This window comes from Protopterus annectens, chromosome 7.part0, assembly GCF_019279795.1.
Source record: "Protopterus annectens isolate FY-2018-M chromosome 7.part0, PAN1.0, whole genome shotgun sequence".
NCBI lineage: Eukaryota > Metazoa > Chordata > Ceratodontiformes > Protopteridae > Protopterus > Protopterus annectens.
Window position 1 is genome coordinate 961,805,544 of NC_056739.1, and position 16,835 is coordinate 961,822,378.

The following is a 16,835-nucleotide window of genomic DNA, read 5'->3' on the forward strand; positions in this document are numbered from 1 at the left end:
CAGACCAGCCCACTTACCCAGTCAACAAATGGTAAATACATAAATAACTAAATATGCAGGATTTCAAAACAGAGGAGTTAGTTCTGTCATTGTGTTCTCTGCTTCTTGTGCTCTTTCTTGCAAAAAAGTCCAGAGTTTCTGAACTTCACAATACAATTTACAAATGTAATATGTTACTCGCTTCACTTGTTTTGACAATTTTTAAAAAACATCAGACAACTTTGTCTAAAAAAATATACATTTAGGCCCAGTTTACCTTATTTTCTGTTGCCCATTACTACTGTAGAATATGCACTGAACTAAAATTTTGCACATAATGAAATCATATGTATGTTACTTCACCATTGACGTCATTATAGTCTCTTAAGATGACACCTACTAGAGTTTAATTTTACAATGTCAACTGAAAAAAGACTAATGAGAAAAATATGTAACATGCATTAAGCATAAAAGTTATATGTACATAATCAGATATTTCAAACTTTCATAGTGTTTTTGAGAAATTTTTTAATGTTTTTAATATACAAGCTGACACTTACCAGACTACAACAAGCTGAATGTAGCACAGGATTTGTCCATGTCCTAAGCAGGTCGAACACTGCTTGCCACCAGCACCATTGCAAGAGGTGCATCTGGGAACAAGTAAAAGGAATTTCAATATCACTAAAGAAAATGTGTATTTTAAAAGCAACATGTCCAGGTTAAAACAATATAGTTTATAAACATTTATATTAACAATTAAACATAGCCAGCCTTTGGTACAGGCCAACTTGGCAGCCACCTAGGGTGCCACTCTAGCAAGGGTGCTTTTCTAGTAATCTTGATGGTATAGGTAGACCAGAATGAGGGCACCGGATGGTGTTGGGGGGGTGCTGCATTGACCTTTTGCCTTGGACACCAGTTGACCAAAGGACAGCCCTGCAATCAAAAGACATTAACATTAAAAAAAAAAAAATCAGTCTTGTAAATTAGAGTATTTCCTGATCCATTCCGTACATAATTTACTATTCTACAGAGGGCATAACTTGGTTATGAAATATGGTTTATATTGTGTCACGGAGACATTTACCAGGAAATACAGAAAAGGAAGTCCCAACAAGGTTTGTTGGTTGTGGCCGTTTTAAATGAGCAAAAAACAGTAGCGGCAATTATTAAAGGTATTTTCTTAGGGTTTCTGGAGTGACCATTAGTGATACTGCATGATTACTAAAGTCAAAGCATACAATCAGGTGTTAATACAGAAAGCATAGAGAATGAAAACAAGATGGTGGATCTTTCCAATGGAAATCCCAGACCGACCTCTGACCTTGTGCTAAGCATCTTTAGACCTTGGTATGCTGAAGCCTGGAGGTGAATTAGATTATCCCAGCTGTATGTCAATACAAGAAGTCAACAAAAGAACATAAAGTGAAACTGTATATCATGACTGGAGAAAGACAATTTAGTGATAAAATGGGTAAGCAAGACATAAGAGATGGCCAAAGTAAGTGGCAGATTTCATTGAGAAGTCCTTTCTATGCAGATACTGGAAGACGTTCTCTGCATGCTTAGCATATGAAGCAGATCTGAATAAAACAAGCTGTTAATCATCCACAAATAAATCCAAGTACAGAAAAGAAATCAGACTTTTTTAACAAATAAAACTTCTGCACACTAGTGCTGAGATTCAGAAATGCTTGTACTTAGCCACAAGGGGGTGCCATGGCTAAATAAAAGCAGTAAGTACCAAATAAGGAAGTGAAGGGCAGGTAAGCACGAAATGCTCGCAAATCAGGCCAAGCTGTTCATGCAAAAGTCTGCCTAAAAGCAGAAGGCATGATCAGAAAAACAAAAGCGAGTGACACACTGCATGTGTAAGCTACACATGTACAGTACTTCAGCTGTGTATGCAAACAGTTCTGGTGACCCATTACATTTTTGTGTACTATACAACATTGAAAACACAACTCTATATTTGCCACCAATAGCTCTTCTATAGATTTACAGTCACTTTTATACTTAAAAAAAGTGTTTTTTGTTTCTTTGTTTTTCTACATTACAAAATACTAGGCCGTGCAATCATTTCCACCAATGGCCTCATCTGAGCCTAATGCTACACAGAGTGAGAAAATTATGTACAGTGTGCTGAACTTTGTAACTAATTATTCATGACATCACTCTCCTCCTGGACCATAGTTAAAAAAAAAAAAACAAAGGGACAAAGCTTGGCAAAAGCAAGCAGTGAACTTCTGAATCTCATGATATGTGTTGTCTGATTACATTCCGAGACAGAAGAAAAAGGAGATGCATTTAAAGAAACCAAAACACTTCAGCTAATGTTCAAATCTAGTACTCTGCAAAAGTTTGACATTTCTCTAGAAATGACACACACACACACACAGCTCTATCGTAGAATCTACTACTGCACTAACTGAACTGATGACTGGAAAAACTGGATAAAAAAATGCAGTCTTTATGGCAGAAAATGTATCAAGTTCACGGCAAGGAAACAATTATAAAACATCTACCAACATTAGTTCCATGAGTTCACTGTCATCACTACAAAATGAACAGACACTCCCAGTGAAATCTTGGGGACTACAACTAATGTAGTGAAAAAGACAAACGCCAGACAGTGACTTAATTTAATCTAGTTGCCATTTCTGCAATAACGCTTAAGTGCACTCTTAACAATGAAATTTTCCACTTTTTTTGGGTTCACTTGGAGATTCTGTAAAGCTGAACCTGTGAAATGCAAACCACTGACCTTGAAAGTTGTTCAGTGGGAAAACCATTGTGCTTCTGGAGAGGGATCTTTCTTCTTGGTGTTGGGTCTATTCTTGGCCCACTCCCTGCCAAGCTTCTTGCATTACTATTGCCATAATGACCACCTTTGTCCTTCATCCCACTGATCACAAGCACCCACCACTGCCACCTCAACTTTCCAGAGCTGAGCAGCCTTTTGATGACTTATCTGTAACCTGGTGATGAGGAGAAGGGCTAGAAGTTATGTCAGCATCATCTTTACAGAATTAATTTTACGTCCTACTCTACTCTGCCTCTGGTGGACAACAGAGGGAATACAACGCTAGTTATGTGTAGCCCAGAGAGTGCCAGAATGTTTCCATACAACTGTTGCCAAGAAAAAAGGCAGTGCACTCCTGCGAAATGTACGTCTTCCTGCTGCCTTCTACAGTGTCTGCCCATCTACCAGGATGATGCAGGAATAGTAGAACAGTAAAAGTACCCACCCCTCAGGGCAGGTAAGCTGGTACTGGACTCTTACTTCCAACCTTCCCTGGTAAGTTTCTCCAAAGTCCAGATTTACCATTCAAACCCAGACCAATTTGGTCACCATCAGGAAATTGTCTGTGACATGGAGAAAGCCAGTTTTTGGATTACTCTGTCAACGTCCTTCCCAGTAAGCTGTTAAAAGTGATTATACAGGCATACTACATCACCCTACAAACTTTGGGACATTATTACTCATTTTCACTAAATGGAGGATACAGAATATTTTAACAAAGCCAATGAACCACAGAAGCCCGTGTTTGTGAGGTGTTAGAAAATCACAGTACAAATAGCCATATAGACACAGAAAGAATATGAATACACGACTAACAACATCTGAAAGTCAGGAATGAATTCTGAACCCTGCAGTTGACAGACAGAAGCACTAAAATCTGTTCTGTGTACAACCATACACATGCACACACACACACACACACACACACACACACACACACACACACACACACACACACACACACACACACACGTGTGCACGCGCGCACATCAACAATAAAAAATAACTGCACATACATATACACATCAACAACAAAATAAAAAATAACTGCACTAGACTGACAGTGTAATGAGCATGCTTCAACACATAACATTAGTGCATGCGAAACAAAAACAATGTTTGTTTGTTTTTTTGCAGGGAGGCAGGTACCTGAACTTTTTACAACACCTTCCACTTAAATATAACAGGGAAAGGGCATATTCCCCAAGCCCAGTTTTATACTGATCTCACAGCAACACTAATTAGCTTTCCCCATCAACCACACCAAACTTTCTCAAAAGCTGTCACCTAAAATAACATTTGACCAATTTCACTATACCCATATCTACCTACCTATCTATCTACATAAATATAGATACAGTTATTTACACAGTGTGCGTAGCTGGCATTCACCTGATCAAATTCTCAGTTTGGTGAACAGAATAAGTGCTGGCATAAGTGGTCAAACTGGGAAATATTCCAAAATTCTTGTTCATTATTGTGGGAGATTGCAATAAAGCAGGGAGTGGGAATTTGCACATTTACCACTGTTGTGTGATCTCAGAGATGATACATTTAAAGTAGCAGTGGTGTGTGGTAAAGCAGTGATCGTCTTCTTGCAAAAAATACTTGCTTCTTTGGGTCTTACTTTAATAGATGTTGTACGGTGAGGTGTGACCAGGTGTGATTTAATAAGGTAGTTTTAGTCCATTTTTATTGAATTACATCCAAACAAAGCTATCTCAGGCAGATCCACAGTAAAACTACAATTTACTGAACTTTAATAAATACAAAATAAAAAAGATAAGCACTTTTGTTCACTTCAGTTTTACCGTGGATCCGCCAGAGTCAGCTTTTGTTTGGACTTTATTTGTACATGGTCTTTGTGCTTCGTTTATTGAATTACATGTCAGACTCTTACCTACATATGTGTGTGTGCATATGTCTAGATATCTAGCTATCTCTAGCTCTCTCCGTCTCTCTCTCGCTATATATATATATATATATATATATATATATATATATATATATATATATACACACACACACACATATATGTGCATATACATATATGTGTGTGTACAGGTGTATGACATATAATAGAAAAAAAAATTGAACCACAGCTAGTCAATCATAACTGCTTGGACTCCAGCAAATTGAAAATAAAATAAAGTGCAGGTTTTTTTTGCCCCCTGCACCCACCACCATGTAATTATATATACCAACTCCGAGATCACACTACAATGGGGAAAGGGCAAATTCTCCAAGCCGTGCTGTTCCACAATCTCACCACGAAAAAAGCTGGTAATGTGTGATCAGCTGATTTTTGGACCTGGGTTCAATTTCCAGACAAGGGTCAGAGTTTTCCTTTCCTGTTGAGTTGTTATTGCAATACTTGATTCATAGATTGTACTGCACTGCATGGTTGCATGTTTAAAATCACATTTATGGTGGTTCCCTAGCTGAAAGGAAAAAGTATTCTTGGGGGGAAAACAGGTACCTAACTGTCCAGAGACACTTTGCTGATCCAGATGCCATGACAACTGCATAGAATGCAGGGGGGAGTTCTGGGTTCAATCCCCTCTCAAGGCTCAGAGTTTTTTTTTCTTGAATTGCTAATACAATAACTAAGTTCGTAGACTGTATTCCACTGGATGCTTTTGTGTATAAAATCACCTTCATAGCTTCATAATTGAAAGAAAATACACACTTGGTGGGAAACAGGTACCACTTAACTGTCCAGAGACTCCTTGCTGGATCAGTGGCAGTGGCAACCATATGGGGTGTTCATAGGTTCATAGGTTCATACTAGGCTATCTGCCCGAGGGCATTTATAAGCCTAGCCCATAGTTTTGTGGCTTACGCCACCCCTTTAGTTTGGAGAAACTATGCCCATTATTTTGCTGTGCCTCTGTCGAGCAGTGACACTGAGGTAACCCCTGGGGTGTATCTGCGATCTCCCATCCATTGGTCAAGATTCCTCTTGAACAAGGCCAGCGAGGTGCTCTGCCTCACATAAACCGGGATTTTGTTCCACAGCATAGGGAGTCTTTGGGTGATGAATCTATCCCTCCAGCACGTCCTATTAATAACAGTGTCGAGGTTTAAGTCTCCCGCCCTTGTGGCTCTGAGGGATCTATATTTTTTGAGATGAAGCATGTTCATCAAATCTGGGTTTGACATGGCCTTGTATGTCAGGCATAGGTCACCTCTGAGCAAGCGGTAAGCAACTGAATATAACTGGAGTTCTTTCAGTCGGGCAGCATAAGACAGATTTTTGAGACCCTTTATCCTTTTGGTGAGGAACTTTTGTGGCCTCTCCAGCTACTGCAAGTGTCGGGTCAGATACATTCCGAATGGGGCATTGTACTCGATCATTGGTCTGATGAGTGATGAGTATAGGGAGACTATGACTTCCCTTGATCTAGATGTGAATCCCTTCATGATAAGGTGGGCAATGTAGAAGGTCTTCCTAACTACTTTAGCAATATGAGTGTCGAATGAAAGGCTACTGTCAACCTGGGTTCCCAGGTCCCTAATAACTTCTTCTGTGTTCAGTGGATTGCCACCTATATGGTAGCTAGGGGTAACCTTATTTTTCCCGAAGGGTATGACTATGCATTTCTTGGCATTTAACTTTAGGCCATGGCTCTGGCACCAGTTATCCGTTTCTGTGAGACCCTTCTGAAGGATATCTGTGTCGGATGTGTTTTCAACTACGGCCCAGTTTGCAGTCATCTGCAAACTTTGTCAGCCATAACCCTCCTGTGTTTGCTTGTACTTCAGAAAAGTAGATGCCAAACAAGAGTGGGCCCAGGACTGAGCCCTGTGGGACACCACTTGTGACAGGCTTGAGTCTGACATGGCGCCAGCAACTCTGACCCTGTGGGTTCTGTCACTCAGCCAGTTTGCAACCCATCTTGTAATGTATGGGTTTACATTTAAGTTGATGAGTTTTTCAATGATACCCGAGTGAGGTATTGTATCAAAAGCCTTAGCCAGGTCTAGGTAGGCTGTATGGACTGCCTTTCCTCATCAATGGCCTTGGTGACTGTTTCGAAAAAGTCAACCAAGTTTAAAAGGCATGATCTGCCTTTGACAAAGCCAAACTGGGTTGGATCCAAAGTCTGCAAGTTCCCTATGTCTTTATTTATGAGATCCATTATGATCCTCTCCATGGCTTTGCAGATAAGGCTTGTCAAGCTAATGGGACGGTAATTTCCAGGGTCGGTGGAGGCACCGCCTTTGTGGAGTGGGACCACAGTCGCTGTGCGCCACTCCTGGAGTGCGTATCCGGAGGTGAGACTAAGATTAAACAGCTGTCCTAACTGTGGGTTTAATTCCTCGTTGAGTTCATGGAGCACACAGCCGGGGACACCATCAGGTCCCATGGATGCTGTGTTCTTTGCCTTGGAGAGAGCAGTTCTCACCTGGGCGTTAGAGATGTTTGGGGGGCTACAATCATTTGGTATAGATATCTCTCCTTTAGGGGGGGAGGGGGGGGGAGAAGTCTGCACTGAACCTGTCAGCCAGTATGTTGGCAATGTCTGTAGGATCAGTAATCTTCACATCATTTTGAACTAGTTCTGAGCATATCTGAGAGTTTCCTCCTAGGTTTCTAACATAGCTAAAGAAGGCCTTATGATCGTCTTTTGAGTCTTTAGCTATTTTTCTCTCGAAATTTGCTTTGGATGATTTTATGAGAGCTCTTAGTTTTTTACTTATAGTGATCAAGGGTGTCTTACCTTTTAAGGATTTTGCTCTATCTTGTAGTAGCTTCCTCCTTTTGTTGTAGAGTTTGTTTATGGCTGAGGTCCACCAGACTGGACGCTTGCCTTTGGTACAAAGAGTCTTTGTTTTGCTTGGGATTGCCTTATCCATGCAGTCCTGCAGGTGCTGGTAGAAGGCATTTGTAAGTGATTCAGCGGCTTGAGTACTGTTTTCGCCGCTCGGGGCCTTAAAGGAGACCACACTAGTCTTTAGAAGTGTGAAGTCGGCTTTTGAGAAGTTCTTTACTGTGGTCTTTTTTATTTCAGGTGGGGTGGGATGAGGACCTCCAGCGAGATTAGTTTGTGATCTGATCTCACCAGTGAGGGGTATACTTCGGTGTTGAACATTGTGCTCCCATGTTCGTGATGATGAGATCAAGTATGTTATCTCCTCTTGTGGGGATGGTGACTAGTTGTTCCATGGCATTTGAGTTTATGAATTCCAGGAACTTTTGGGCTAGGGTGTTTGGGCTTGAGTAGTGTTCCCAGTCTATATTAGGGTAATTGAAGTCACCTAGTATGATGGTGTTTGGTGATACATTTATCCCTCTAGTGTTTTCAGGAAGACCATGTGAGGTTCCTGAGTTTGTGAGGGTGGCCTGTAACATGCTACAATTTGCAGAGCAGTCTTGCCTATGGTTAATTGCACCTGGATGGTCTCCGATGCATCGTGCGTTGCCACCAGTCTTGAGGTGTGGGTGTCCTTGATGAATATGGATACCCCCTCCTTTCTTGGTATTGTCCGGATTTTGGGGCGGAACGCATGATATGAGGTAAAACCTGACAGCTGGGGTGCTCTCAGGAGCCTTGAACCAGGTTTCTGTCACAGCACAGACATCGATGTTCTCCATACTGAGAAGGGCCTCGAGTGCGTGCATTTTGAGATTTAGACTTCTGGCATTGAGCAGCATTACCCTTAGTTTTTTCCTTTTTGTGTTCTAGGGTGGTAGGTTTAGAATTTGAGCCTTGCCTAAAAAGGCACTATGGGGTGGCAAGAGCCTTTGCCAATATCCGGAATCCCAGGGTGACAGGTGCAAGCCGTCCCTTGAAGCAGCGTGGCTTGTCCAGCATGTCATCCCAGGCAGACAGATACTGGATCCCTTTGAATGACACCAGTGTTTAAGCCAATTGTTAAAGCTGATCATCTTATCTCTGTATTGTGGTATCATTCTTGGTGAAGGTAGGATACTGCTCAAGGTCAGGGTCATACCTGCCTGGGCTACATAATCAGAGAGCTCCTCAATGTCTCTTTTCATGTAGTCCAAGGAGGTGCGTCTCAGGTCGTTTACACCAGCGTGGACAATGACTGAGTCATATTTGTACCTGCTGTTGAGAGACCTGAGTGCTTGCGTTATGTGGCGGATTCTAGCGCCCGACAGGCAGCTTACTGTGACCTTCTCCTTACTCAGTCTGGTGAGCGGGACGTCAGTGTGTCTGACTATGGAGTCACCAATGACTAGTGTGTCTGGCATTGTGTTTGGCCTTAAGGGCTGTGACTGTTTGACACTCTGACTGTGAGGTCTATGTGTTGCAGGTGTTTTGTTCTGAGGTGGTGGTTGTTTGGGTGTCTGCTTTGGTGGCCTCTGCTGTTTTGGTAGATTTTTGATCAGAGCCTCCGAGTATGTCTTTGTGTGTTTATGTGTATGACTTGAGGTTGTAATGGTACTATGTGAGACTGGGTCTATAGTGTGTGTAGTAACCTTCTCCTCCTGACTGGTCTTGCCAGTCCTATGTTGAGGGAGCTCAGCCTCCAGTTTGGCCGTATAGTTGCATCTCTCGCATGTATTTGTGTTTTGTGGGAGGAGGAGAGGGTTGTCTGTGTACATGAGGCAATTGTAACATTGCCTCAATATTCCCAGGTTCACCAGTTGAGCAGGAGAGGACATTAGCAACTGATCCCTCGACATGCTAGAAGGATAGACAAAAAACTTTAAAAAAGATTCCGGGGGACGTGGGTGACCGAGAAATGGGGGGGTTGCCTTTTTGGGGTACTATCTATGACAAGAGTGCCGTATCAAGGTAATAAGTACTGTAGGAGCAAGTGCTAGGTTTAACAGATAGAGAATAGTCTACTTGGAGTCAAGTAGAGATGATCTTTTTAGTTATAGGATACGCTGATTTGATCAGTAGTATAGTTCGAGGAAGGTAGTTTTAAGGGAAATTTGAAGAGTGGACTTTAGGTAGCCGAATAGTTTAAACCTGCTTAACCGGCTGCCCTAGTGTGCAACAGTGGCAAACAGTGGCAGCTCAGCTAGCGTTTAGCGTTTTATACCAGGGGCTGGAAAAAGCTAGAAACTGGCCCAAAGCGACCAATAAACTACTAGTTACTGGCTGAAACCTCACAAAACTGGACAAAGGCAGCTCAATGCTTCCCACTCCCACTGGTAAGCAAGGTAACTTCCTCTCCCCCAAATAAGGCAAGGAAACAGTACACAGGAACTACAACCAAAGCCCAGGAATCAGCAACTCTGAAACTGGACTAAACTAGTAAAGCAGGAAAAACAAGAGATATTTTTTCTTTTTTTTTTTCACAAAACAGGCAGAAACAGGTACAGCAAACACTTATAAATGCTATGAATCAGCTACTACAGCTTACACAGAAGAATTTGCTACAAATACAGTCAAATAGTAACAAACAAGGATTCCAAGTGCAATATTAAGCTAAATGCAGTAAAAACAGCTTCAATGTAACAGAAAGGCAGGCGAAATACAGTCGCTAGGTATTCAGATGTGGAAAGCAACAAAAATATACTTAGTATCAAGAAAAGTCGCTTATTCAGCTCTCTGCAGCCTGGATTACTCTGCTGGCCCACGTGGAGTCTGTGCTGAGTAGGTACAAGCTGAAAACGCTTTACAGCGTTTTATACCAGGGGCTGGAAAAAGCTAGAAACTGGCCCAAAGCGACCAATAAACTACTAGTTACTGGCGGAAACCTCACAAAACTGGACAAAGGGCAGCTCAATGCTCCCGACTCCGACTGGTAAGCAAGGTAACTTCCTCTCCCCAAATAAGGCAAGGAAACAGTACACAGGAACTACAACCAAAGCCCAGGAATCAGCAACTCTGAAACTGGACTAAACTAGTAAAGCAGGAAAAACAAGAGATATTTTTTTCTTTTTTTTCACAAAACAGGCAGAAACAGGTACAGCAAACACTTATAAATGCTATGAATCAGCTACTACAGCTTACACAGAAGAATTTGCTACAAATACAGTCAAATAGTAACAAACAAGGATTCCAAGTGCAATATTAAGTTAAATGCAGTAAACACAGCTTCAATGTAACAGAAAGGCAGGCGAAATACAGTCGCTAGGTATTCAGATGTGGAAAGCAACAAAAAATATACTTAGTATCAAGAAAAGTCGCTTATTCAGCTCTCTGCAGCCTGGATTACTCTGCTGGCCCACGTGGAGTCTGTGCTGAGTAGGTACAAGCTGAAAAAATGCGCGTTTACTGCGTTTTATACCAGGGGGCTGGAAAAAGCTAGAAACTGGCCCAAACAACGAATAAACTACTAGTTACTGGCTGAAACCTCACAAAACTGGACAAAGGCAGCTCAATGCTTCCCACTCCCACTGGTAAGCAAGGTAACTTCCTCTCCCCAAAATAAGGCAAGGAAACAGTACACAGGAACTACAACCAAAGCCCAGGAATCAGCAACTCTGAAACTGGACTAAACTAGTAAAGCAGGAAAAACAAGAGATATTTTTTCTTTTTTTTCACAAAACAGGCAGAAACAGGTACAGCAAACACTTATAAATGCTATGAATCAGCTACTACAGCTTACACAGAAGAATTTGCTACAAATACAGTCAAATAGTAACAAACAAGGATTCCAAGTGCAATATTAAGTTAAATGCAGTAAAAACAGCTTCAATGTATTAGAAAGGCAGGCGAAATACAGTCGCTAGGTATTCAGATGTGGAAAGCAACAAAAAATATACTTAGTATCAAGAAAAGTCGCTTATTCAGCTCTCTGCAGCCTGGATTACTCTGCTGGCCCACGTGGAGTCTGTGCTGAGTAGGTACAAGCTGAAAAACACGCGTTTACTGCGTTTTAAAGCAGGGGGCTGGAAAAAGCTAGAAACTGGCCCAAAACGACCAATAAACTACTAGTTACTGGCTGAAACCTCACAAAACTGGACAAAAGGCAGCTCAATGCTTCCCACTGGTAAGCAAGGTAACTTCCTCTCCCCCAAATAAGGCAAGGAAACAGTACACAGGAACTACAACCAAAGCCCAGGAATCAGCAACTCTGAAACTGGACTAAACTAGTAAAGCAGGAAAAACAAGAGATATTTTTTTTCTTTTTTTTTTTCACAAGGATTTTGCTCTATCTTGTAGTAGCGTTCTCCTTTTGTTGTAGAGTTTGTTTATGGCTGGGGTCCACCAGACTGGACGCTTGCCTTTGGTACAAAGAGTCTTTGTTTTGCTTGGGATTGCCTGATCCATGCAGCCCTGCAGGTGCTGGTAGAAGGCATTTGTAAGTGATTCAGCGGTTTGAGTAATGTTAACCGCCGGCTCAGGGGCCTTAAAGGAGACCACACTAGTCTTTAGAAGTGTGAAGTCGGCTTTCGAGAAGTTCTTTACTGTGGTCTTTTTCATTTCGGTGGGGCGGATGAGGACCTCCAGCGAGATTAGTTTGTGATCAGATCTCACCAGTGAGGGGTATACTTCCGGCGTTGAACACTGTGCTCCCATGTTCGTGATGATGAGATCAAGTATGTTTTCTCCTCTTGTGGGGATGGTGACTAGTTGTTCCATGGCATTTGAGTTTATGAATTCCAGGAACTTTTGGGCTAGAGTGTTCGGGCTTGAGTAGTGTTCCCAGTCTATATTAGGGTAGTTGAAGTCACCTAGTATGATGGTGTTCGGAGATACATTTATCCCCTCCAGTGTTTTCAGGAAGGCCAAATGAGGTTCCTGAGTTTGCGAGGGTGGCCTGTAACATGCTACAAATTGCAGAGCAGTCTTGCCTATGGTTAATTGCACCTGGATGGTTTCCGATGCATCGTGCGATGCCACCAATCTTGAGGTGTGGGTGTCCTTGATGAATATGGATACCCCTCCTCCTTTCTTGGTATTTTTCGGGTTTTGGGGCCGGAACGCATGATATGAGGTAAAACCTGATAGTGCTGGGGTGCTCTCAGGAGCCTTGAACCAGGTTTCTGTCACAGCACAGACATCGATGTTCTCCATACTGAGAAGGGCCTCGAGTGCATCTTGAGGTTGAGACTTCTGGCATTGAGCAGCATTACCCTTAGTTTTTTCTTTGTTTTGTTCTAGGGTGGTAGGTTTAGAATTTGAGCCTTGCCTAAAAAGGCACTATGGGGTGGCAAGAGCCTTTGCCAAAATCCGAATCCCAGGGTGACAAGTGCAAGCCATCCCTTGAAGCAGCGTGGCTTGTCCAGCATGTCATCCCAGGCAGACAGACATTGGATCCCCTTTGAATGACACCAGAGTTTAAGCCAATTGTTAAAGCTGATCATCTTATCTCTGTATTGTGGCATCATTCTTGGTGAAGGTAGGATACTGCTCAAGGTCAGGGTCATACCTGCTTGGGCTACATAATCAGAGAGCTCCTCTATGTCTCTTTTCATGTAGTCCAAGGAGGTGCGTCTCAGGTCGTTAACACCAGCGTGGACAATGATTGAGTCATACTTGTACCTGCTGTTGAGAGACCTGAGTGCATGCGTTATGTGGCGGATTCTAGCACCCGACAGGCAGCTTACTGTGACCTTCTCCTTACTCAGTCTGGTGAGCGGGACGTCAGTGTGTCTGACTATGGAGTCACCAATGACTAGTGTGTCTGGCATTGTGTTTGGCATTAAGGGCTGTGACTGCTTGACACTCTGACTGTGTGGTCTATGTGTTGCAGGTGTTGTGTTCTGAGGTGGTAGTTGTTTGGGTGTCTGCTTTGGTGGCCTCTGCTGTTTTGGTAGATTTTTGATCAGAGCCTCCGAGTATGTCTTTGTGTGTTTATGTGTATGATTTGTGGGAGATACTGAGTTTAATCTCCAGACAAGGGTCAGCATTTTCCTTTTCTTTTGAGTTGTTAATACAACAGTAAAAGGTTCATGGTTTCTACTAGAATGGATGCTTGTGTGTTTAACATCACCTTAATGGTAGCCTCCTAAATGAAAGGGCAAAATACTCTTGGGGGAACCATGTACCTATCTGTCCAGAGTCTCCATGTTTGTTGAATGGTAGTGACAACCACAAGGAATACAGGTGATCCTGGGTTCAATCCTCAGATAAAGGTCAAGAGTTTACAAAAAATAAAAGCAACTTCAGAATGCAGTAAATATAATGTAAGTTAGCCATTCTACAATAACATAGTAACCAAAATTTATTCACATCTAGAAAATATAACTCTAGAATTTACTTTCTCCAGCATATTTTTTATCAAAGGATATAAAGCAAGATTAGAACTGTAGTTCTAGTTTTACATGAAGGTGCTAACATGTTAAAACATTAAGCAATGTTCATGCAGACAGTCTTTTGTGACAACCCAGTTTATACTAAAAGTAGGCCCCCCCTATGTAGCTGTCCCATTAGTACATGGCAAAGTCAGTGATGACAACACTGGTGACCTGGGTACCATGAGTGGCTGGACAAAGGAGTGGGTCAATGAAATGAACAAAGTGAGCATGGCCATACCTGTTCTCTCATTCTCTGGGAATAGGAGGAACCTAAAGCTGAATCACTTCCTTCCAATGTAAGCCTTGGCAAGTCACATGCCCAGCTGGGATGCAAGCACAAAAATATTACAGCATCACTGTTCAGAAACATTGTACTCAGGGCTATCCAGGTAAGACTGCAGGCACATCTAACTACTGCAGTGACCACTGACCATATCTGATGACACCCTATATCTAAGCAAATAGGTATGACATTCCTTGGTGGAGGTTCTTGGCTACAGGTACAACATACATCAAATGGCAACAACACTGGTAAATTGAAAATAGAAAAGGTTACAGGTTCTTGTCAGAGCCACGGAGAGGGAGGTAAAAATTATTATGACTAAAAATTAATAACAAGCCCTGTGCCCATGTAAAACTGTAAGTTGCTCGACTTAGAACTACTTACTTGGTAAGCCTAGTGCCATTACAGGTCATACATCTGTCATCATTCATGTTGCGCCCCCTTCCATGGCATACCCAACATTCGACCTATTTTTAAAACACAAATAAAACACAGGCAACTTCTTAATACTTGAGCATTTGGAAGTAATTTATTTGCCTTTTCATAACTTCACCACTAAGCCTTGATGCCTGGCAGTGCTCTCTGACTAAACTCAACTCCATCTTGGCTCAGAAGTTAAGACTAAAGCCCAATATGACATTCAAACTCTCCATACACAGATCAGCAGCAGTTTCTGTAGTACTTTCAAAACCTATGACATCAGTAAGACAGCAGGTTAGAAGAGTGAGAAATACCTCATTCCACAGTGCTGTTGATTATGTTCTCTGTGTCCATATAGTTTTCAAGTTTATATTAACATTTTTTATCAGAACTGCTAAAAACCATGTGTGTATAGAATATTAATGGCATGGTAATATAGCTTTCCAGTTTATAGATGTTTAAACATGTAATAGAATTATAGTTCTGTGAATCTGACTAATATTCCATTGTTATCCTTTATTTAGGAACAGAGGCTCAGTAAAATGTGGAACTACAAAAATTGCTTGTGTGAAGTAGGGCAGCAAGAATCAGTAAACACAAATAACTGACTAAGGTTAGCATCTTCCTGAATAACTACAATGAGATCTCATACCAGGCAGTTCTGTAGACTGTTTTAATTAGTTTTCCCTTACTAGGACTAACATATCTGTTAAAACTCCAACTTAGGGGTGACAGAATGTTGAAATTCCAATTTAAACTTCATATCAGCAGTCTAGATCACAAAGGTACCACTCCATTCCCTCACACTGGTACCTGTATCATTTTTTCTAAATATAGATACTCTGTCATATTCCAACATGTCTCTCCAGTGACATTTCTTTGGTCCTCTGGCTAATCTCCTGCCCACTGAGCTAAACTTGTAGAACATCCGATCAACTGGTAAAATAGTGACCCAAGCAATCATCACACAGAACTGCAGGAAGAAATCAGGACACCCATGCCCAATGCATTTCAAAGAACTAGCCACGTTTTTTAGGAATTATGTACCACCCACCACTGCTACTACCCATAGTCACTACCAAAAGGAAGCACTGCTGCACTAAGTTCCACTTCCACTCCCCAGCCATCAGTTACTCAAAAGCATTCCACAGCCAGCTCTGCACCATTTAGACTACAGTATTTGGGCATTAAAGAAGCTACATATTCCTCAGTGACTAGCAATTTTTTTTAAGATTCAGTTTAGATCTTGAAATCATCTGAAAGTATCTCTAGAGAAAACAGCCTTCAGTAAACAAGAGTTTGTTCACTCATATCTTGCATTTGTACGGTAGAGTTTTTCTGAGATACTATCACATTATATCTCTTCTTCTGACATTTGTATATCTTTAACTATATATCTGTGGGTGAATTTGCATAGTGCTGCAGTAGTTAACATAGCAGCCTCACACTGTCTGGTTCTCAACATTGGTTCACTGTGGTGCCTTCTATAAGGAATCTGCATGTCCTCCATCTGTCCATTAGGGTTCTTTTGGTACATCCACATCCCACCCACATCCCAAACTCATGGCTTTTGGAAACTCGTGATCCATCAAATTGCTCATAGCTGTAGATGTGTGTGTGTGTGTGTGTGTGTGTGTGTGTGTGTGTGTGTGCATGTGTGTGCATGTGTGTATGTGTGTATGTGTGTATGTGTGTGTGTGTGTGTGTGTGTGTGTGTGTGTGTGTGTGTGTGTGTGTGAGTGAGTGAGTGCACAATTGTATGTGTATTTGTGTTTTCTCTGTGTGTCTTAACATGTAATGTACTGATGTCCTCTCTAGAATGTTTCCTTCCATTGTAACCAATCTGTAGAGGATAGGCTTCAGCTCTCCCATTTATTTTACTGGGGGGAAAGGTTGACATAATGGTTAACCCTCACAGATACAACGTGCAGGGTTTGTTTCTGACCTCTAGATATCAGCTAGGCTTATAATATTAACTTATGCACTATTTATTAACTGGGAAGGTAGACTGGTCTTCTTCCTATTTCCAACATTACACCAGCTCAATGAACACAGCATGAAACAAATCAGACAGAAATACTGATAAACACAGATTATACACTGAAAAACACAACTGCACACAAAAATTTAACAAGTTAAAACAAAGGTTCAAGCAACCAATAGTGCATAATCAGAAA

General features: G+C 41.6%; 1 protein-coding gene across 4 annotated transcripts in view; it reads right to left on the minus strand.

The window, feature by feature from the left end:
• The window catches only part of LOC122806803 (protein SSUH2 homolog), a 621,468-nt gene that overhangs the window by 89,761 nt on the left and 514,872 nt on the right, over nt 1-16,835 (minus strand). For all 4 annotated transcript variants that reach the window (XM_044077526.1, XM_044077524.1, XM_044077525.1 and 1 more), the window contains exons 9-10: nt 14,623-14,705; nt 540-632 (exon numbers count right to left, since the gene is read on the minus strand). In XM_044077526.1, coding sequence (XP_043933461.1) covers nt 540-632; nt 14,623-14,705 — 176 coding nt within the window. The remainder of the gene's footprint in view (nt 1-539; nt 633-14,622; nt 14,706-16,835) is intronic.